This window comes from Pleurodeles waltl, chromosome 6 (assembly GCF_031143425.1).
Source record: "Pleurodeles waltl isolate 20211129_DDA chromosome 6, aPleWal1.hap1.20221129, whole genome shotgun sequence".
Classification (NCBI taxonomy): domain Eukaryota; kingdom Metazoa; phylum Chordata; class Amphibia; order Caudata; family Salamandridae; genus Pleurodeles; species Pleurodeles waltl.
The window spans coordinates 5553686-5577491 of NC_090445.1; the positions used below are offsets into that span (position 1 = coordinate 5553686).

Here is a 23806-nt window from a genome sequence, read left to right on the forward strand (position 1 = left end):
GCTAATGGTTCTCAATCTGATCCAGGGACTCCCCCAGGAAAAGGTTCAGGAAAGAAACTTCTCAGCCTGCCCATTACTAGACAGTCTAGCATAGTTGGTACAGAGGTTGAATCACACCATACTGATGGTGTGCTCTCACATTATGCTGGTAGCCAAGCTGTTAGGGTGCCCTCTGTAAGGGACAGGTCTCCTTCTGTTCATTCCCATCATACCTCTGTATCTAGAAATGTCCCTCCCACCCACCCTGATGACAGATTGTTAGAAAGGGAGCACAATAGATTGAGAGTGGAACAAACCAGACTGAAGCTCAAGAAGCAACAGCTGGATTTGGATAGACAGTCTTTAGAATTAGAGAAGGAAAGACAGAAGTTGGGTTTAGATACCCATGGTGGCAGCAGCAGTATTCCCATAGTCATCCTGCAAAAGAGCATGATTCCAGGAATCTGCACAAGATAGTTCCCCCTTATAAGGAGGGGGATGACATTAACAAGTGGTTTGCTGCACTTGAGAGGGCCTGTGCTGTACAGGATGTCCCTCAAAAGCAGTGGGCTGCTATCCTATGGCTATCATTTAGTGGAAAAGGTAGGGATAGGCTCCTTACTGTAAAAGAAAATGATGCTAATAATTTCCAAGTTCTTAAGAATGCACTCCTGGATGGTTATGGCTTAACCACTGAACAGTACAGGATAAAGTTCAGAGAGACCAAAAAGGAGTCTTCACAAGACTGGGTTGATTTCATTGACCAGGCAGTGAAGGCCTTGGAGGGGTGGTTACATGGCAGTAAAGTTACTGATTATGACAGCCTGTATAACTTGATCCTGAGAGAGCATATTCTTAATAATTGTGTGTCTGATTTGTTGCACCAGTACTTGGTGGACTCTGATCTGACCTCTCCCCAAGAATTGGGAAAGAAGGCAGACAAATGGGTCAGAACAAGAGTGAACAGAAAAGTTCATACAGGGGGTGACAAAGATGGCAACAAAAAGAAGGATGGTAAGTCTTCTGACAAGGGTGGGGACAAATCTAAAAATGAGTCTTCATCAGGCCCACAAAAACACTCTGGTGGGGGTGGTGGGCCCAAATCCTCCTTTAATCAGAACAAGGAAAAGAAACCATGGTGCTATTTATGTAAAATAAAAGGCCATTGGACAACAGATCCCAGTTGTCCAAAGAAAGGCACCACAGCTCCTACCACTACAACCCCTACTGCTACACCTAGTGTCCCTACTAATACCAGTGGTGGTGGGAGCAAACCTACTAATAGCCAATCCAAGGGAGTAGCTGGGCTCACTTTTGGTAATTTAGTTGGGGTTGGTCTGATTAGGGAGACCACAGAGGCTACTTTAGTCTCTGAAGGGGCTATTGATTTAGCCACTTTGGTTGCTTGCCCCCATAACTTGGAGAAGTACAAGCAACTAACCCTAATAAATGGTGTTGAGGTCCAGGCCTACAGGGACACAGGTGCCAGTGTCACAATGGTGATTGAGAAACTGGTGCACCCTGAACAACACATACTTGGACACCAGTACCAAGTAACCGATGCTCACAACATAACACAAAGCCACCCCATGGCTGTTGTAAATCTCAACTGGGGGGGGGTAACTGGTCCAAAGAAAGTTGTGGTAGCTTCAGATTTACCTGTAGACTGTCTATTAGGGAATGATTTGGAGACATCAGCTTGGTCAGATGTGGAGTTGGAGGCCCATGCAGCAATGCTGGGCATCCCAGGGCATATTTTTGCTTTAACAAGGGCTCAGGCCAAAAAGCAAAAAGGACAGGGAAGCTTGGATCCTGGAACAATGGACCAAGTGCTCCCTAAAGCTAGGGCTAGTAGAAGCAAACCACTTCCTACTATCCCTCCCTCTACAGTGGATTCTACTTCTGAGGAAGAAGAATTCCCTCCCTGTGCAGAACCTACACCAGAGGAGCTGGAAGCAGACACTGCTGAGCTTTTGGGTGAAGGGGGGCCTGCCAGACAGGAGCTGAGTGTGGCACAGCAAACCTGTCCCACATTAGAGGGTCTCAGACAGCAAGCTGTCAAACAGGCTAATGGGGATGTCAGTGACTCTCACAGAGTTTACTGGGAGGACAACCTCTTGTACACTGAGCATAGGGATCCTAAACCTGGAGCTGCCAGGAGATTAGTGATTCCTCAGGAGTACAGAAAGTTCCTCCTAACACTGGCACATGACATTCCCTTAGCTGGGCACCTAGGACAAATGAAAACTTGGGACAGGCTTGTTCCCCTGTTTCATTGGCCTAGGATGTCTGAGGACACAAAGGAATTTTGTAAGTCCTGTGAAACCTGTCAAGCCAGTGGCAAAACAGGTGGCACTCCAAAGGCACCCCTTATCCCACTGCCTGTGGTTGGGGTTCCCTTTGAAAGGGTAGGGGTTGACATAGTTGGCCCCCTTGACCCTCCTACAGCTTCAGGCAATAGGTTTATCTTAGTGGTAGTGGACCATGCCACAAGATATCCTGAAGCTATTCCTTTAAGGACCACTACAGCACCTGCAGTGGCAAAGGCCCTCCTGGGAATATTTTCCAGGGTGGGCTTCCCAAAGGAAGTAGTATCAGACAGAGGAAGCAATTTCATGTCTGCATACTTAAAGGCCATGTGGAAGGAGTGTGGTGTAACTTACAAGTTCACAACACCCTATCATCCACAAACAAATGGACTGGTAGAGAGATTTAATAAAACTCTCAAAGGCATGATTATGGGACTCCCTGAAAAACTCCGCAGGAGATGGGATATCCTTCTACCATGCCTCCTTTTTGCCTACAGGGAGGTACCCCAGAAAGGAGTGGGCTTCAGCCCCTTTGAACTTCTTTTTGGACACCCTGTTAGGGGTCCACTCACACTTGTAAAGGAGGGTTGGGAACAACCATTAAAAGCTCCTAAGCAGGATATTGTGGACTATGTACTTGGCCTCAGATCAAGGATGGCTGAGTACATGAAAAAGGCCAGTAAAAACCTTCAGGCCAGCCAAGAGCTCCAGAAGCAATGGCATGATCAGAAGGCTGTTTTGGTTCAGTACCAACCAGGGCAGAAAGTGTGGGTCTTGGAGCCTGTGGCCCCAAGAGCACTCCAAGATAAATGGAGTGGACCCCACACAATTGTTGAAAAGAAGGGTGAAGTCACCTACTTTGTTGACTTAGGCACTGCCAGGAGTCCCCTTAGGGTGCTCCATGTCAACCGCCTGAAACCCTACTATGACAGGGCTGATCTCACCCTGCTCATGGCAACAGATGAGGGACAGGAAGAAGACAGTGATCCTCTACCTGATCTCTTCTCTTCCACAGAACAAGATGCTCTTGTGGAAGGTGTAGTTTTGGCTGATTGTCTTACTGCTGAGCAGAAAGATAATTGCATAAATCTCCTAGGACAATTTTCAGAACTCTTCTCTACTGTGCCAGGCACCACTTCTTGGTGTGAGCACACTATAGATACTGGAGACAGTTTACCTGTCAAAAGTAAGATCTATAGGCAGCCTGACCATGTCAGGGACTGCATAAAGCAAGAAGTTCAGAAAATGTTGGAACTAGGAGTGGTTGAGCACTCTGACAGTCCATGGGCTTCTCCTGTGGTACTGGTACCAAAACCCAATTCTAAAGATGGAAAGAAGGAAATGAGGTTTTGTGTAGACTATAGAGGTCTCAACTTGGTAACCAAAACTGATGCTCACCCTATACCCAGGGCAGATGAGCTTATAGATACACTGGCATCTGCCAAGTTTCTAAGCACTTTTGATTTGACTGCAGGGTATTGGCAGATCAAATTGTCAGAAGATGCTAAACCTAAGACTGCATTTTCTACCATTGGAGGACATTACCAGTTTACTGTAATGCCTTTTGGTTTGAAAAATGCACCTGCCACTTTTCAGAGGTTGGTGAACACAGTCCTGCAAGGGCTGGAAGCTTTCAGTGCAGCATATTTGGATGATATAGCTGTCTTTAGCTCCAGCTGGGATGATCACCTGGTCCACCTATGGAAAGTTTTGGAGGCCCTGCAAAAGGCAGGCCTCACTATCAAGGCTTCAAAGTGCCAGATAGGGCAGGGTAAGGTGGTTTATCTGGGACACCTTGTTGGTGGGGAACAGATTGCACCACTTCAGGGGAAAATCCAAACAATTATTGATTGGGTTCCCCCTACCACTCAGACTCAGGTGAGAGCCTTCCTAGGCCTCACTGGGTATTACAGGAGGTTCATTAACAACTATGGCTCCATTGCAGCCCCTCTTAATGACCTCACTTCCAAGAAAATGCCTAAAAAGGTATTATGGACAGCAAGCTGTCAGAAAGCTTTTGAGGAGCTGAAGCAGGCCATGTGCTCTGCACCTGTCCTGAAAAGCCCTTGTTACTCTAAAAAATTCTATGTCCAAACTGATGCATCTGAATTAGGAGTAGGGGCAGTCCTATCACAACTTAATTCTGAGGGCCAGGATCAACCTGTTGCTTTTATTAGTAGAAGGTTGACCCCTAGAGAAAAGCGTTGGTCTGCCATTGAGAGGGAGGCCTTTGCTGTGGTCTGGGCTCTGAAGAAGTTGAGGCCATACCTGTTTGGCACTCACTTCATTGTTCAGACAGACCACAAACCTCTACTTTGGCTAAAACAAATGAAAGGTGAAAATCCTAAATTGTTGAGGTGGTCCATATCCCTACAGGGAATGGACTATACAGTGGAACATAGACCTGGGAGTAGCCACTCCAATGCAGATGGACTCTCCAGATATTTCCACTTAGACAATGAAGACTCATCAGGTAATGGCTAGTCTTATTGTCCTTCGTTTGGGGGGGGGGGGTTGTGTAGGAAAGTACCATCTTGCCTGGCATGTTACCCCCATTTTTCACTGTATATATGTTGTTTTAGTTGTATGTGTCACTGGGACCCTGGTAACCCAGGGCCCCAGTGCTCATAAGTGTGCCTGAATGTGTTACCTGTGTAGTGACTAACTGTCTCACTGAGGCTCTGCTAATCAGAACCTCAGTGGTTATGCTCTCTCATTTCTTTCCAAATTGTCACTGACAGGCTAGTGACCATTTTTACCAATTTACATTGGCTTACTGGAACACCCTTATAATTCCCTAGTATATGGTACTGAGGTATCCAGGGTATTGGGGTTCCAGGAGATCCCTATGGGCTGCAGCATTTCTTTTGCCACCCATAGGGAGCTCTGACAATTCTTACACAGGCCTGCCACTGCAGCCTGAGTGAAATAACGTCCACGTTATTTCACAGCCATTTTACACTGCACTTAAGTAACTTATAAGTCACCTATATGTCTAACCTTTACCTGGTAAAGGTTAGGTGCAAAGTTACTTAGTGTGAGGGCACCCTGGCACTAGCCAAGGTGCCCCCACATTGTTCAGAGCCAATTCACTGAACTTTGTGAGTGCGGGGACACCATTACACGCGTGCACTACATATAGGTCACTACCTATATGTAGCTTCACCATGGTAACTCCGAATATGGCCATGTAACATGTCTATGATCATGGAATTGCCCCCTCTATGCCATCCTGGCATTGTTGGTACAATTCCATGATCCCAGTGGTCTGTAGCACAGACCCTGGTACTGCCAGACTGCCCTTCCTGGGGTTTCACTGCAGCTGCTGCTGCTGCCAACCCCTCAGACAGGCAGCTGCCCTCCTGGGGTCCAGCCAGGCCTGGCCCAGGATGGCAGAACAAAGAACTTCCTCTGAGAGAGGGTGTGACACCCTCTCCCTTTGGAAAATGGTGTGAAGGCAGGGGAGGAGTAGCCTCCCCCAGCCTCTGGAAATGCTTTGTTGGGCCCAGTCTACACCGGTTCTGGGACCCCTTAGCCCCTGCTCTGGCGCGAAACTGGACAAAGGAAAGGGGAGTGACCACTCCCCTGACCTGCACCTCCCCTGGGAGGTGTCCAGAGCTCCTCCAGTGTGCTCCAGACCTCTGCCATCTTGGAAACAGAGGTGCTGCTGGCACACTGGACTGCTCTGAGTGGCCAGTGCCACCAGGTGACGTCAGAGACTCCTGCTGATAGGCTCCTTCAGGTGTTAGTAGCCATTCCTCTCTCCTAGGTAGCCAAACCCTCTTTTCTGGCTATTTAGGGTCTCTGTCTCTGGGGAAACTTTAGATAACGAATGCATGAGCTCAGCCGAGTTCCTCTGCATCTCCCTCTTCACCTTCTGATAAGGAAACGACCGCTGACCGCGCTGGAAGCCTGCAAACCTGCAACATAGTAGCAAAGACGACTACTGCAACTCTGTAACGCCGATCCTGCCGCCTTCTCGACTGTTTTCCTGCTTGTGCATGCTGTGGGGGTAGCCTGCCTCCTCTCTGCACCAGAAGCTCCGAAGAAATCTCCCGTGGGTCGACGGAATCTTCCCCCTGCAACCGCAGGCACCAAAAACCTGCATTACCGGTCCCTTGGGTCTCCTCTCAGCACGACGAGCGAGGTCCCTCGAATCCAGCGACGCTGTCCAAGTGACCCCCACAGTCCAGTGACTCTTCAGCCCAAGTTTGGTGGAGGTAAGTCCTTGCCTCACCTCGCTGGGCTGCATTGCTGGGAACCGCGACTTTGCAGCTACTCCGGCCCCTGTGCACTTCCGGCGGAAATCCTTCATGCACAGCCAAGCCTGGGTCCACGGCACTCTAACCTGCATTGCACGACTTTCTAAGTTGGTCTCCGGCGACGTGGGACTCCTTTGTGCAACTTCGGCAAGCACCGTTTCATGCATCCTCGTAGTGCCTGTTTCTGGCACTTCTCTGGGAGCTAGCTGCTTCAGTGAGGGCTGTTTGTCTTGCTCGACGTCCCCTCTCTCTGCAGGTCCAATTTGCGACCTCCTGGTCCCTCCTGGGCCCCAGCAGCGTCCACAAACGCCAAACGCACGATTTGCGTGTAGCAAGGCTTGTTGGCGTCCTTCCGGTGGGAAAACACTTCTGCACGACTGTCCAAGGCGAGAGGGATCCGTCCACCAAAGGGGAAGTCTCTAGCCCTTTTCGTTCCTGCAGAAACCTCAGCTTCTTCTGTCCAGTCGAAGCTTCTTTGCACCCGCAGCTGGCATTTCCTGGGCATCTGCCCATCTCCGACTTGCTTGTGACTTTTGGACTTGGTCCCCTTGTTCCACAGGTACCCTAGATTGGAAATCCACAGTTGTTGCATTGCTGGTTTGTGTCTTTCCTGCATTATTCCTCTAACACGACTCTTTTGTCCTTAGGGGAACTTTAGTGCACTTTGCACTCACTTTTCAGGGTCTTGGGGAGGGTTATTTTTCTAACTCTCACTATTTTCTAATAGTCCCAGCGACCCTCTACAAGGTCACATAGGTTTGGGGTCCATTCGTGGTTCGCATTCCACTTCTGGAGTATATGGTTTGTGTTGCCCCTATCCCTATGTTTCCCCATTGCATCCTATTGTAACTATACATTGTTTGCACTGTTTTCTAAGACTATATTGCATATTTTTGCTATTGTGTGTATATATCTTGTGTTTATTTCCTATCCTCTCACTGAGGGTACACTCTAAGATACTTTGGCATATTGTCATAAAAATAAAGTACCTTTATTTTTTGTATAACTGTGTATTGTGTTTTCTTATGATATTGTGCATATGACACTAAGTGGTACTGTAGTAGCTTCACACGTCTCCTAGTTCAGCCTAAGCTGCTCTGCTAAGCTACCATTATCTATCAGCCTAAGCTGCTAGACACCCTATACACTAATAAGGGATAACTGGGCCTGGTGCAAGGTGCAAGTACCCCTTGGTACTCACTACAAGCCAGTCCAGCCTCCTACAACATGCACCTACTGTGTAGGCATCAACTTCAGGAGCTACAGCTTCACAAGTTGAGAACATCCAGCCACCTCGTGGTGGGATCAGAATGTCTAAGTGGTTCTGGGACAGGCAGACTCCATTTACTTTTTTGTCCCTAGTAAATGTATGGATTACCTCATGAGTGATGTCATTTGTTATGTTGTCGTGAGGTGGTGATCAGTGAACTGGACCTGGTGGCCAACACACGATAACTGCTGCATTTCAGGGGTTGTCGGTTTTGCTGTACAGCGTTAAATCACCTTCTGCTGTTTGGCCACCGTTCAAACGATGCATGATTTTTAAAACTTTCTCCATCATGCAGAAAATCTTTGACCAACATAGCTCCTGCGTAAAGGACAAACTTTCAGATCCCTTTGATCTGACTGTGTTGTTCTACACAAGGTTCCCAAAATCTACTGCTCCAGGATCGAAGGGAGGCCCCGCATCTGGAGTTCGCTGCAAGAAAGACCTAAAACCCGCCTGCTCTTCTCATGTTTAGTTTCTCTCTCTTAGATCTACCCTTCTGAGACCTAGTGCTAAGAGGCTCTGTAGGAGTGACCGTTTGAGCTTTGTAAATAAATTAAATGTTGTGGCCAGTCTGTAATCAATCAATCAATCAATCAATCAAGATGTATAAAGCGTGGCTAATCACCCGTTAGGTTATCCAGGCACTTGCAGGTCCTGGAAGCTTATTCCACTGTGCAAAGAGTCTAAGCGCCCCCCAGAGGTATCACACAGGCACTGATGACACCCCAAATGCTCTCTTTATGGGTAGTGTGGCTGAGCAGTTTGGCACATCAGAGATTAGTGCTAAGCATGTATTGCGCACACATGCAGTAAGTGAGACACACACTAAATATAGAAATCTGACACCAATTAAAAGGAAAACACGTACTTTTATATACATTTGGATACCAAGATCATCAGGATCGGGTGAGTACTTTTCAAGTTATGAATTTTTACAGTTGTCAAAAGGTGACAGTGCAATTTTTGGAGCGGTAATGTTATATTATATACTACATATGTTAAATATATACTGCACACTTATCAGCGACATACAGGACCAACCTTCTGGAGTTAAGGTAAGTATGAGGCAAGGTCCAAGGCAGCATCAACAGGTCACTTCAGGAGGCCCTGGGCATCCGGGTGCAGAGATGCTTTTCAGCGTCAGGTGCCCAATGCTATTCTATGGGGTAAAACAAACACTGCATGCGGGCACATAGCAACGTGACTGTTCTTCTGGACTTGAGGTGAGTTTGGGCTGAAGTCCAAGACCACAGCAACAGTTCACCTTGAGGGGCTCTGGGGCATCCGGGTGTGTGCTCCGACGTTAGGTATCCCATTCACTTCAATGGGGAACGGCCCGGTCACAAAGTTGCTGCAAGCTGGGACTGAAGGTCAGACTGGGGGAACCCACAGGGGTCTCGCCCCGTGAGGTCCTTGGGCATGTGACGATACCGTTGGTCCACTCGTCCTCGGGCTGTAGAGCGCAGGTGCAATAGTGTCTTCTGGCATCGGGCCCGGTGCTGGAGTTCCTCGCGGTTGCAGGGGAGCCCACAGGAACAGTCTGCAGGCATGGACTGAGGGGTCCAGTCCAACCAAGCCAACAAGTGGGCTCAGGTCTCATGAGGCTGGGAGACATGGGGACACTCTAGGTTCTCTTCTCCTTGGTCCGGGGCGGACAGATGCAGAGTTGCCCTGAGCGTTGGCTCTTTCTCTTCTGGTCACTCATGGTTTCAGGGGGGTCTGAAGAAATAGGCTGCAGATGCCATCGGAAGTCCACAGCAAGTGCACTCAAGGTGGGCTTTGTCTCTGGAGGGCCTGGGAACCACGCTGACACGGTTAGCCCACTTCAGCATGGGCTAGGTGACGCGGGTGCAGTGGGGATGTCCGGCATCAGGTTTTTGGATGTCCCGGTCCTCTCAGTTCGTTCTTGGGTGCCTGCAGATGCAGGTGAGCATCTCCTCTGTTCCAAGGGAGTTATTCTTAGCAATTGCAAAGTACTGGCAGCTCTCCCGGTTTCTTGGAGGCTGCAGCGGCAGGACAGGTCAGTTGCTCCTTGAGGGTCGGATGCAGTATGCAGGCCGGCAACGTTGGCCCCACATCAGTCGTGCTCCTTGGTTCTCAAGTTCAGCAGGCTTCTTGACCACTCCTTCTTTCATGTCCATCAAAGATCTGGTTTCCTGGTATCATGGGGTCCCCTAAATACTCAATGTAGGGAGCATTAAAGGGAGTAAAGGGTAGTAGCCAATGGACTACTTACCATTGGGGTCACTACACCCCCAAGATGACCACTTCCTGTGGAAACTGGACCGCACCCCATCCAGAGGTCCTAAATTCCACTACACACAAGATGGGGGGATTTCCTAAGTCATGTCCACTTTAGGCTGATCACCCTAGGGCTGTGTTTAGCCTAGAATGGTGACACATTTCCTGCATTGGTGCCAGATCCAGGTTCCAGATGGGCCCAGGGGCAGGGGGGTTGGCATCTTCCACTGAGGAAGGCTAGATCTACATACCAGAGGTGGTGGGCTTCTTTGAAGCTCCTGCCTTGGAATGCAGGTCATCCTGTGGGGAGGGGTAGATAACACCCCAGCCCGAACAGGCTTTTGTTTCTGACCTCCAGAGAGCGAAGGCACTCACCCTGGGAGGGCAGATATGTGTCTGTTGGTGGCAGACTGGCCAGAACTGGTCACTGAGGTCACCAGCAGTTAGTACGTTTTTCAGGGAGCAGCATGAAGGTGCCTTCTGGGTGCATGTATTAATAAATCCATCACTGGAATCAGTGAGGGTTTATTAATATGAGATGTTTGTTACCAACCATCCCTATGTTCTGAGAAGCCAATATGTAGCTGGGAAACTCGTATTGACCAGTGTCCAGCACATGTATTAAAAATGGCTTCCCTGCACACTTTCTATGTCTAAGAATCGACAAAGACATAGGCGGTCATTCTGACCCTGGCGGTAATTACCGCCAGGGCCGGGGTCGGCGGTAGCACCGCCAACAGGCTGGCGGTGCTCCGCCGGGCATTCTGACCGCGGCGGTACAGCCGCAGCCAGAAGCGGAAAGCCGGCGGTGTACCGCCGACTTTCCGCTGCCCATGGGAATCCGCCATGGCGGCGCAGCTTGCTGCGCCGCCATGGGGATTCTGACACCCCATACCGCCATCCTGTTCCTGGCGGTTCGCCCGCCAGGAATAGGATGGCGGTATGGGGTGACGTGGGGCCCCTGGGGCCCCTGCAGTGCCCATGCCAATGGCATGGGCACTGCAGGGGCCCCCATAAGAGGGCCCCACAAAGAATTTCAGTGTCTGCTTTGCTTTGTTTGCAGACACTGAAATTCGCGACGGGTGCAACTGCACCCGTCGCACCTTCCCACTCCGCCGGCTCCATTCTGAGCCGGCTTCCTCGTGGGAAGGGTGTTTCCCACTGGGCTGGCGGGCGGCCTTTTGGCGGTCGCCCGCCGGCCCAGTGGGAAACCCAGAATGACCGCCGCGGTCTTTTGACCGCGGTACGGTCTTCTGGCGGTTCCCGCTTGGCGGGCGGCTCCCGCCGCCCGCCAAGCTTAGAATCACCCCCATAGTAGGGGCATAGTTGCTCGTGCCATGTCATGTTTTCATGCACCTTGTCACGCAGCCTGCAGGTTGGTGCTGGGTCCCTCAGAGTGACACAAGTTGTGCTGCAGCTCTGAGAGACCCTCATCAGTACACGCGGCTTAGGTTCCAGGGGTGCCATTTACTGGAGACTTACAAAGGGGCTAGAAGGCCTGGTCACTTGGGGATCAAGTGACCACGTCTCTTGTTTTGGGGAAGGAACACTGGCACTGGGGACCTGGTTAGCAGAAACCAAGTGCACTTCAGTCAAAGTTGCATCTAAAAACCAGGCAAAAAGTGGGGGGTGTTACAACCAGAACCCAGCTCCCTACAACATTGTATGCCATCTTCCTAGTGGACCCTACCTGTGCCAGGCAGACCAGATGTAGTATTCAGCCCTACTAGACATGTTGATCAGCCCCCATGAAAGGCTTCCCAACAGACTGGACGTTCTCACCAGGAACCACAGCCAAATCTGGCACCCAAATCCAAGCAACTAATTTTAGCGATCTGGCACCTGAGGTCTTAAAATTTTGTTACTTGGGCCTACCACTGGAATGTATGGACATCCTACGTGAGTCCCATTGGCCTACTTTTTGTGTTCGCTATGCTGCAAAGTGGAAACGATTGCCCCACTACAGCATTGCCAAAAAGATACACTCTCTTAAACCTGCTGTCGTAGACACCATCAGGTACCTTCTGCACCTCCAGTGCCCTCCCCAATACTCTCCCTTCCTCATTGCGATCACCTCTTTACACCACATTAGTGAGCTACAGGCTCTCACACTGCAAACACTCTTCTTACATGTTCCTGAGGACAGGCCTGTGCTCAGGACAAACCCAAAGTTCCTCCCTGTGGTGGTTCATCATTCTACCTTAACTAGACCATAGAACTTCCTGTCTTTTTACCCCAGCCAGGCTCAGTAACTTAGAGGGCGTTGCATACCCTAGATGTACAGCGTGCTCTCGTACATTGACGGGACCAAATCTTTTCACAAGGCAGGCCAACTGTTTGCTGCCTTTGTACAGCCTCACAAAGAGCAACTCATTTCTAAAGCTGGGACTGCTGGGCGGACAGTGAATTGTATCCAGCATTGATTTCATAAAGTCATATCCGTGGCCTTCTTAAGGAACGTTCCCCTAGCCCAGTGGTTCTCAGACGTTTGAGTTCTGTGGATCCTCACTTTTCATTACTAGAAAGGGGGACCCCGCTGAATCATTATTGGAATCCGGGGACCCCGCCCCCACTGAGTCATTACTGGAAGACAGGGGACCCCGAACTAATCATTGTCGATGATTTGAAACACAAAAAAATACACAAAAAATACAGAAACAAGCGTTCATCAAACACATACACAGATAATAACACATTTTACTTAATTTACAACCAAATATACATTTTAACAATTTTTTAATTTTAATTTTAATAGGAAGTTGGAGCTTTTCATCGTCCACACTATATTGTGTTTGACGCAACCTGTCCTCCCCCCATAAATCCATCTGAGGACACTAATTTCATTTTTAGCATCCAATTTCGAATTCCTTGACATTTAAAGTACATTTAAAGTAAATTTCAAAATTTAAATTTGTACTTTTTGCCACTTTATTTATGTGCACTTTATTAATCTGTTAATATTATGTAATTTTCTAAGCAGTCACAGACCCCCCGAGAAGGGTTTGCAGTCCCCCAGGGGTCCCCGGACGACAGGTTGGGAGACGACACATAAAGCAGCTACTTGGCCAACTACACACACATTTAGTAAACACTGTTGTGTGGGCAGGCTGGACAGACATCAAGCATTGGTTGGCCAGATGGTACTGAGGACATAATTCCAGACATCTGCCTCGTTCACACACTAGTCACTTATAGGTTGGTACCTCTTCTCAGTCCATGCAGAGCTTACGCATCTGCAGCAACACCCGCTATGAGCGGAAGATGTTACTAACCCTGAAAGCGTCTGCGTGTGGCATATAGTGCTGTAGATTCACATGCAGATGACTCCTCCCCGGATGCATGTGGCTCTGATAAGTTATTTTTACTTTTTCACTCATCATCCTCTTTATACAATGCACATGTGCGTCGTGGTGTTCACTCACCACTCCACCCTACTCCCACCCGCTGTACGGACAACAAACCAACATGCTGATGCCCATTTCCATTGGTAACGAAGAGAGGAGTCACGAGACCTTGTGGCTCAAAAGACTTAGGGCCTCATTATGACCCTGGCGGGCGGCGGAGGCCGCCCGCCAGGATCCCGCCCTCCATTATACCGCTCCGCGGTCTGAAGACCGCGGAGGGTATTATGAGTTTTTCCCTGGGCTGGCGGGCGGTCTCCAAAAGACCGCCCGCCAGCCCAGGGAAAAACTCCCTTCCCACGAGGATGCCGGCTCGTAATCGAGCCGGCGGAGTGGGAAGGTGCGACGGGTGCAGTGGCACCCGTCGCGTATTTCAGTGTCTGCAAGGCAGACACTGAAATACTTTGCGGGGCCCTCTTACGGGGGCCCCTGCCGTGCCCATGCCATTGGCATGGGCACGGCAGGGGCCCCCAGGGGCCCCGCGACCCCCCCTACCGCCATCCTGTTCATGGCGGCTTTCCCTCCATGAACAGGATGGCGGTAGGGGGGGTCAGAATGGGTACACCGCCGGCTTTCCGCTTCTGGCCGCGGCTGTACCGCCGCGGTCAGAATGCCCGGCGGAGCACCGCCAGCCTGTTGGCGGTGCTACCGCCGACCCCGGCGGTAATTACCGCCAGGGTCAGAATGACCGCCTATATTTTTTTATTTTCTAAGCACTTCTGTATTCTTCCTGGACATGCAATGCACTTTTTTACTTTTAACACAAGAATATGGCTTCTTATTTACGTTACTTTCACCCTATCTGCCATCTCTATTGACGCTTAAGTTACTTACACCCACAATTGTGCTATTCTGTGCCACTCTTCTCCACGCTACTCCACTCTATGCCACCCCACACTACGCTACTCTACCCACTCTACTGTAGGCCATTGCATGCCATTCTATGCCACTCTGCTCTGCGCCACTCCTCTCTATTCCACACAATGCCACTCTATGGCACTCCTCTCTATGCGACTCTTCTCTATGCATATAACTCTATGCTAGCCTACTCCACCCCACTCCACCTCACTCTATGCGACTCTACTCAACATCATTCAATACTATACCACTCGAGGCCACTCTATTCTACTCCAGTCCACTCTACGCCACTCTACTCAACCCTACTTTAAGCCACGCTACTCTGCGTCATTCCACACCACTCTTTTCTAAGCCACTCTATGCCACTCTACTCCACACTACTGTAATACCACTCTACTCTACATGACTCTACCCTACGTCACCCCATTCCACTCTGCACTACTCCACTCTACTCCATGACACTCTACGCCACGCCATGCCACTCAACTCCACACCATGCCACTCTTTTCTACTCTACTCTATGCAATTCCATCCTACTCTACACCACTCTACTCTACGCCACTCCATTCCACTCCACACCGGGCCACTGTATGCCACTCTACTCTACACCACTCCATTCCATCCAATGCCACTCCAGGCGACTCTGCTCTATACCTCCCTTGTCTAGGCCACTCCCATCAAAGGTGCTCTACTCCATTGCACCCTACTCTACACCACTCTACTCTGTGCCACTCTACACTATGCCACTCCACACCAGTATACTACACTCCACCTTCCTCTACTTTCTGCCATTCCGCACTCTATGCCACTCTAACCTACACCACTCAACACCACTTTACCCTATGCCACTCCACTCTACATCACTATACTCCACTGCCCTCTACGCCACTCCACTCTATATCACTCCACTGTACACCACTCTACTCTATTCCACTCCACGCCAGTATATTGCACTCCACCCTCCTCTATGTTATGCTATTCCACACTCTATGCCACTGTAACCTACACCACTCAACGTCACTTTACCCTATGCCACTCTACATCACTCTAATCCACTGTCCTCTATGCCACTTCACTCTACAACACTCCACTGTACAGCACTGTACTCTATGCCACTCCACTCTACCCCCCTCTACTCCACCCTACTCTAATAACACTCTACTCTACATGACTCTACCCTACGTCACACCATTCCACTCTACACTACTCCACTCTACTCCATGACACTCTACTCTACACCACTCCATCCCACCCAGTGCCACTCCAGGCAACTCTGCTCTATGCCTCCCTTGTCTATGCCACTCCCCTCAAAGGTGCTCTACTCCATTGCACCCCACTCTACACCACTCTACTTTGTGCCACTCTACACTATGCCACTCCACACCAGTATACTGCACTCCACCTCCCTCTACTTTATGCCATTCCACACTCTATGCCACTCTAACCTACACCACTCAACGCCACTTTACTCTATGCCACTCCACTCTACGTCACTATACTCCACTGTCCTCTATGCCACTCCACTGTACACCACTGTACTCTATTCCACTCCACGCCAGTATATTGCACTCCATCCTCCTCTACTTTATGCTATTCCACACTCTATGCTACTCTAACCTACACCACTCGACATCACTGTACCCTATGCCACTCCACTCTACATCACTCTACTCCACTGTCTTCTATGCCACTCCACTCTACAACACTCCACTGTAGAGCACTGTACTCTATGCCACTCCACTCCACGCCAGTCTACTTCACTCCACCCTACTCTACTTTATGCCACTCCACACTCTATACCACTCTAACCTACACCACTCCACTCTATGCCACTAACTCTATGACACTATACTCTACGCCAGTCTACAGCACTCCACCCTATTCTACTTTATGTCAGTCCACAGTCTAAGCCACTCTACCCTACACCACTCCACTCTACACCACTATACTCCACTGTCCTCTATGTCACTCCACTCTACATCACTCCAGGGTACCCTGTGCCACTCCAATGTACACCATTGTATTCCACTCTCCTCTGAACTATTCCACTCCACTCTCCTCTATGGCACTGTCTTGTATGACACGCTTGTCTATGACACTCTCCTCTATGGCACTCACTTGTATGACACTCTCGTCTATGACACTCTCCTCTATGGCACTCTCTTTTATGGCACTCTACTCTATGCCACAACACTAGCTTTTAGCCATGCTGAATAGCAGGTGCGATGATGTACAACATGGCTAAAACACATTGACAAAGCCAGTGGCTTTCACATAGGCAGGTCCAATTGACTTTGCCTATGCTTGTGAACATTAGAATCAGTGGTGGAGGGTTTCCTGTTCTCACACACAGACCATTTTGAGTGATGGATTCAACACTTCACTGCTTGCACCAGGGGAAGTTTACTCCCTTCTAATTGTTGGGCACTTGCTTTCAGATAGAGGCCACAAGCGCCTCTACCCCCATGTCCAGCGCTCTTTTCTTTACTAGAACAGAATGTGTAAAGTGACGTAACTATTTGTCGAACAGTGTACAGGTGGACTCACTCTTTCCTGTCCTCTTTTAACTGCAGTGACCCGGTTAAAACCTCAAGTCAGTGCTGAGTCACCAGCTTCACCTGTCCTGAGAAGATCCAGTGAACCTCAGCTCTGCCCGGAAAATAACAACAAGCCTGTATGTGCCCATCCGGTGCCCTGCCAGGGGTACATACACGCTTCATCTCCAGTGCCCAGCTACCCTACCTCAGAAAGTGGGCGTTACTGCCATCTGAGACCAGCCTCTCCTGCTGACAGGGACCATCCCACTCATGACTCCCCCGTGAGGCAGGCTCCACCCAAGAGCTACTTGGATAGACTGAAGACGGATGATGGTCGAGCTTGCGGGAGCCAGGTAGCAGAGAGCGGATCCTGGTCCAAGGATGGACATGATGGGCCGGGCTTTGTAATTCCAACGGTGGAAAATCAGTCCACTTTTACCCCCTCACAGTTCAAGTCGCTGCTGATCCCACTGGAGAACAAACCCCTGGAGATGGCTGTTCTCAAGAAGGTTAAAGAACTTTTGGCAGAAGTGGACGCAAAGACCATTGCTGGACACATCACTATGGCTGATTGTCAGGTAAGCGTCACCCCCTATCCTTGAATGTGTGGCAGGACGGTAATAACACTTTAGATAGGTGGGCAGGAAAATGTTCAAGGAGATTGTCTGAACGTGATAGGTGGAACACAACTCAGAACCAACAGCGGGTGAAGCGCTTAGTAGTTGGTGGTGTTATTGGTTTCAGCGTCAATTACTGAATGAGCAGTTACTAAGTGCTCTAGCGAGTACATATGGGCTGGCCCCGCTTGATCTCCTGAAGGTTGTAATTAGGGTGGACAGCTGGTAGTGTGGTTTCTCAGGGGTGGAACGAGTGTGCATGGCTGAACGAGCTGTGCTTCAGTCCTGGGCAGAGTGTGTGGGGTTGTTGAAGCTGTCCCTCTTGACTCTGCTGTGAGCTGGTAGTTGCTGGCAGTGTGAATCCTGTTAGAGATGGAGTGAGGTGAGCCGCAGATGTTCAGAAGTTGAAGTGTTTGTCCTAATGAGGAAGCATTTCTCTCCACTACATGTCAGGGCTGGATATAATAAACCTGCTGTGTTCTACTGTGTTTGCCTTCGTTTCCTTAAGTAGTTGAATGAACGTTTGGTATACGTTTGCCTTGGTGTGCTGTGTGCCATCAACAGGACAAGAAGGGTAGAGACCTTTATTGGTTCTCCGGTGTGACTAGAAGTTTATTTTTTTCTTGGCTCAATTAAGTCCTTCAGTATCGCTGGGAGAGTCATGAGTTTTCTTGGTTCCCTGATGCCCTTTGAAGTATCCGGAAGAGTCCTGAAGTTTTTTGGTGTCCAGATATCCTTCACATACTTGGGAGAGCCATGAGGTTTCTTGGGTCTCTGATATCTTTTTATGTAGCTGGGAGAGTCAAAAGGTTACTTGGTTCCAAATGTCCATTGTTGTACCTGGGAGAATCATGAGGTTTCTTGTTCCCTGAAGCCCTTTGACATAGCTGGGTGAGTCTAGATGTTTCTTCGTTGCTGATGTCCTTTGACATAGTTGGGACAGTCATAAGGTTTCTTGGTTTCCCAATGTCCTTTGACGTAGCTGGGAGAGTATCTACTTTTCTTGTTTCCCTATGTCCTTTAATGTACCCGGGAGAGTCATGAGGTTTCATAGTTTTCTGATGCCCGTTGACGTAGCTGGAAGAGACATGAGGTTTCTTGGTTCCTGATGTCCTTTGACCTAGCTGTGAGCGTTGTGAATTCTTTTCATTCTCCAATATTCTTTGACCTAGCTGGGATAATCACGATGTTTCTTGGTTCCCGGTGTCAATTGACATAGCTAAGACAGCCATGAGGTTTCTTTGTTCCCTGATGTCCTTTGGCGTAGCTGGGAGAGTCATGAGTTTCCTTGGTTTCTGATGTCCTTTGACCTAGCTGGTAGAGTCATGAGGGTTTTTAGTTCTCTGATAACGTTTGACAGAGCTGGGAGAGTCATGAGGTTTCTTGGTCCAACATGTTCTTTGACATAGCTGGGAGAGTCATGGAGTTTCTCGGTTCCTGATGTCCTTTGACCTAGCTGTGAGCGTTGTGAATTCTTTTCATTCTCCAATATTCTTTGACCTAGCTGGGATAATCATGATGTTTCTTGGTTTCCGGTGTCAACTGACATAGCTAAGACAGCCATGAGGTTTCTTTGTTGTCAGATGGCCTTTTATGTAGCTCGGAGAGTCTTCAGAATTGTTGGTTCCCTAATGTCCTCGCAAGCCATTGCTTGTGTTTCATGAAGAAGTATATTTGCTTCCCCGATGTTTTTGGGAGAGCTGGATTTTGTAAATTTGATTCTTCATTCGCCAGTGTGCTTTAAGATGCCTGGGTCAAATAAAGAGGGTATTTTGTTCCCTAATATCCTTTGAGGTTTCAGTTCTGGGTTGATGAAGAGGGCTTGTGGGCAGTCCCATTATGAGTCTGGTAGTGCCTATATCACGTAAAATGGGGTTCTTTTGGAAGTGGTTGTGGGAAAAGGTTTTTTTTCATTTTCCTAAAGTATTTGGAGATGGCTGAGTTGGCTGCTCTGTTTTCTACAATGTACTTGAAGGGAACTCAGTATAGTTTGGAGGTCAGAGCGAGAGTTTTTTGCATTCCCTATGTTCTTGAATGTATTTACGTTTGGCAAAGGACTTTTATCAAATGAATATAAAAACCATGGGGGTTCCCAGGTTGCGTGAAGTGGAGAGCTTCCCGTTTACCCGGTGTCCAGGAAAGTGTCTGGGTTTGTTGTATGAAGGAGGTTCTTGGTTCTACAATGTTCTTGGAGGCCAAGGCTGTGTTTAGCGGCTTTTTTGGTCCTCGGTGTTCTCTGATACAATATGATTTGGGGTGAATGAAGAGGTTATTTGTTTCAAATGCTCTTGAAGGCAGGTTTTTCAGATCCTCAGTGTCCTGGACGATTCCGTGAGTGATGACACATAAATGACACCCACAAACCTGGAGGGGAACCTCAAAAATGGTACATAGATGTTAGGATATGTGTTCTGGAAGGAAGCCACTAGTACATTTTATTGAACCTGCCTAATTCATGCTGAAAAGAAGGAGAGTCTGGGGACACCAGCACAGCAGAACAGAATATGTTACAGGACAACCTGAGAACATCAGGTTACTAACTTGTGGACACTGTGGCTCAGGGAAAGCAAGCCACGTCAAAGCACCAGTTCAAGCAGATTTTGACACTGGAGGAGCCGGGCATGAGAAACATTGACTCTCCAGGAGAACTTGGGGAAGGAGGATACAACCTCTGTGGACAGCCAAGAGAAGTTTGGAAAATCCACTAAAACAAAACAAATATCACATCAGAGTGAGAACATAACTGTCCAATCACTCCAGCCACACAGATATCATTCCAGCCACCATGCAGGAGACCCAGAGGGAGCCTAGGCCAAGCACCCTGACCACAGCAGCATGAGCTCCCAGGTGCACACACCCACGAATGAGGGAAGTGGTGCAGCTCGGCCATGTAAAAAAGCTTCCAGGCTTGGTCTATGTTTGAAGAAACCTAGTGCATTCAGAGAGTTGCAGTCTTCTCTCCAGATGACCTACTTAGAATAAAGGGCCAGATGACTGTGAAAGAAAAGCTCAGCACTGGACACTGGTGTCCTAGTGGGGGTGGGAAGGGCTGTTGGAAATGAGGGTGATGCAGGGAAAGGAATGCTTAGTTCAGTTGGTGAAAGGGGCCTGTACTCTAAAGGCTGTGTGGGGGGGACATGAAGGATTCCTTCCTGTATGTTTTTGCAGGAGTGAAGTGAGGCTGCCTTCATCTGTGAATCCAGGGGTTTGGGTGCAGGGGGCATGTGTTGTGGTGATATTGTAGTGAGCGACTGGGTTTTGGGTGGAAGGGGTCAGTCACTCCATGGTGTTATGGGGTGAGGGGTTGGGCCCTGTTCCCCGTTTGGAGGTCAGAAGGCAGTTTTATTGTAACAGTTAGTGAGGTGCTTGCGGTCCCTAGCAGACCTGGGCTCCCTTGGTAGGGTCACAATGTGCCACAGTAAGTCGTTGGCATGAGCTTGCGGCAAGCGGTCCGGTGACTGGCTTCCTGAAGCTTTTCTATGGATCTCTCCATGATGTTGTGGCCCCCTCCATGCCCCACCTTCCCTTTAGCCATCAATGGGACTAATTGCCATCTCCTTTTGTTGGCAGGTTGCTAGGATACTGGGCGTTACCAAGGAGATGCAGATGCTCATGGGAGTGGACTCGGGCATGGAGCTGCTGACGCTGCCACACGGACGACAGCTCCGGCTTGACCTTCTTGAACGGTAAGTGGAAAGCCAACATGGACAACCGTGAGGCTGACGTGGCCATAGGTGAGCTGATATAGTTGTCAGCAAAGGGAAATGGACAACTGTGAGGCTAACATGGCTGTAAGTCATCCGACATAGCTGGAGCAAAGCCAACACGCCAACCTTGAGGGTGATACTGTTATAGGTGAGCAAAGCTGATGTGTGAAACTGTGAGGCTGACATGTCTGTAGATGAGCCAACAGCTGAGAGCAAAGCCCTCATGAGCAACCGTGAGGCTGACATGGCTGTAAGTCAACTGACATAGACAGTGATGGATGTGATACAAATGAACCACACATCTGCAGTCAAGGCCAACCAGTCCTAGAGGGAGGCTGACATGGCTGTAAGTCAGACGACATAGCTGGAGCAAAGCCAACACGCCAACCGTGAGGCTGACATGGCTGTAGATGAGCCAACAGCTGTGAGCAACACCCTCAAGAGCAACCGTGAGGCTGACATGACTGTAAGTGAAGTGACATAACAAAGCCAACACGCCAACCGTGAGGCTGACATGGCTGCACCTGAGCCAACACAGCTGAGAGCAAAGCCCTCAATAGCAACCGTGAGGCTGATATGACAAAAGGTAAACCAACTTAGCTGTGATCAAAGCTAAGAGCAATGGCCATCTGTGAGACTGACATGACAGTAGGTGAGCCAACCTAGTGACCAGCAAGGCTGACATTACTATGAAGAATCTGACATGACTGACAGTGAGGCCAGTGCTACTGCCAACTAGGTTGACATGATTGACAGTGATGGATGTGATACAAAAGAACCACACATCTGCAGGCAAGGCCAACCTGTCCTAGAGGGAGGCTGACATGCCCTAGAAGAAGACTGGCATGGTCTAGAGAGAGGCTGACATGACCTAGAGGGAGACATGATCCCGAGAGAGGCTGACATGACCTAGAGGGAGACATGATCCAGAGAGAGGCTGACATGACCTAGAGGGAGGCATGATGTAGAGGGAGGTTGAAAGTGCCACACTGGGGCCAGCATGACTTAGAGTGAGGCCGACATGACCTAGAGTGAGACCAACACGATCAAGAGTGTGGCCGACATGAGCCACAGTGAGGCCGACATGACCCTCAGTGAAGTGACATGACCTTAAGTGAGACCAACACGATCAAGAGTGAGACCAACACGATCAAGAGTGAGGCCGACATGAGCCACAGTGAGGTCGACATGACCTAGAGTGAGACCAACACGATCAAGAGTGTGGCCGACATGAGCCACAGTGTAGCTGACATGACCTAAAGTGAGGCCGACATGACCTAGAGTGAGGCCGACATGACCTAGAGTGAGACCAACACGATCAAGAGTGTGACCGACATGAGCCATAGTGTGGCCGACATGAGCCACAGTGTAGCTGACATGACCTAGAGTGAGGCCGACATGACCTAGAGTGAGGCCGACATGACCTAGAGTGAGACCAACACGATCAAGAGTGAGGCCGACATGACCTAGAGTGAGGCCGACATGACCTAGAGTGAGGCCGACATGACCTTGAGTGAGACCAACACGATCAAGAGTGTGGCCGACATGAGCCACAGTGAGGCAGCATGATGTAAGGGGAGGTCGGCATGGCCACAGTGAGGCAGATAACCAGGAGGGTGACATGTCCCCCAGTGAAGTGACATGACCTAGAGTGAGGCTGACATGACCATCAGTGAGGCAAAGTGACCTAAAGTGAGATTGATATAGTCGTGAGTGAGGCAACAGGACCAATAAGGAGGCTGATATGGCCCAGACTGCGGCAGGACTGTCCCTCAGTAACACTAAGACATGGCTGAAGTGGCCCTCACTGTGGTTCACATGCGGCGGAGTGAGACTAACATGGAAGGCAGTGCGGCCAGCATGACCTAGAGTGAGTAATGTTACACCTTAGGGCATGTAGCACCATTGCTTCTCAGACACGGTGATAAAATTAAACCTCAAAGCAGGTAGCACTGATACAGCTTAGTGGCGGTATGTACTATTGTTCTAGGTCATGGCGGACAGATCTGTTACACCTCAGAGCAAAGAGTACTGTTTCTGCTCAGGGCCCTGATACTGTTACACCTCATGATAAACAGGACTGTTGGACATCTGAGTGAACAATAACATTGTACCTCAGAGAAGATGGGAAGGTGACACCTCACGACAGAGGGTACCTTTACTCCTCAGAGACGGTGAGAAGGTCACACCTCATGACAGGCAGTACCGTTACTCCTCAGAGATGGAGAGAAGATGACACCTCAAGACAGGCGGTACTGTTACTCCTCAGAGACGGGGAGAAGATCATACCTCACAACAGGCAGTACTGTTACTCCTCAGAGACGGTGAAAAGGTCACACCTCACGACAGGCAGTACTGTTACTCCTCAGAGATGGTGAGAAGGTCACATCTCACGACAGGCAGTACTGTTACTCCTCAGAGACGGTGAGAAGGTCACACCTCACGACAGGCAGTACTGTTACTCCTCAGAGATGGTGAGAAGGTCACACCTCACGACAGGCAGTACTGTTACTCCTCAGAGACAGTGAGAAGGTCACACCTCACGACAGACAATACTGTTACTCCTTAGAGATGGAGAGAAGGTCACACCTCACGACAGGCAGTACTGTTACTCCTCCAAGTCGG

General features: G+C 49.4%; 1 protein-coding gene across 3 annotated transcripts in view; it reads left to right on the forward strand.

The window, feature by feature from the left end:
* The window catches only part of SH2D3C (SH2 domain containing 3C), a 259019-nt gene that overhangs the window by 190075 nt on the left and 45138 nt on the right, over positions 1 to 23806 (forward strand). For all 3 annotated transcript variants that reach the window (XM_069236960.1, XM_069236959.1, XM_069236958.1), the window contains 2 exons: positions 16894 to 17435; positions 21045 to 21160. In XM_069236960.1, coding sequence (XP_069093061.1) covers positions 16894 to 17435; positions 21045 to 21160 — 658 coding nt within the window. The remainder of the gene's footprint in view (positions 1 to 16893; positions 17436 to 21044; positions 21161 to 23806) is intronic.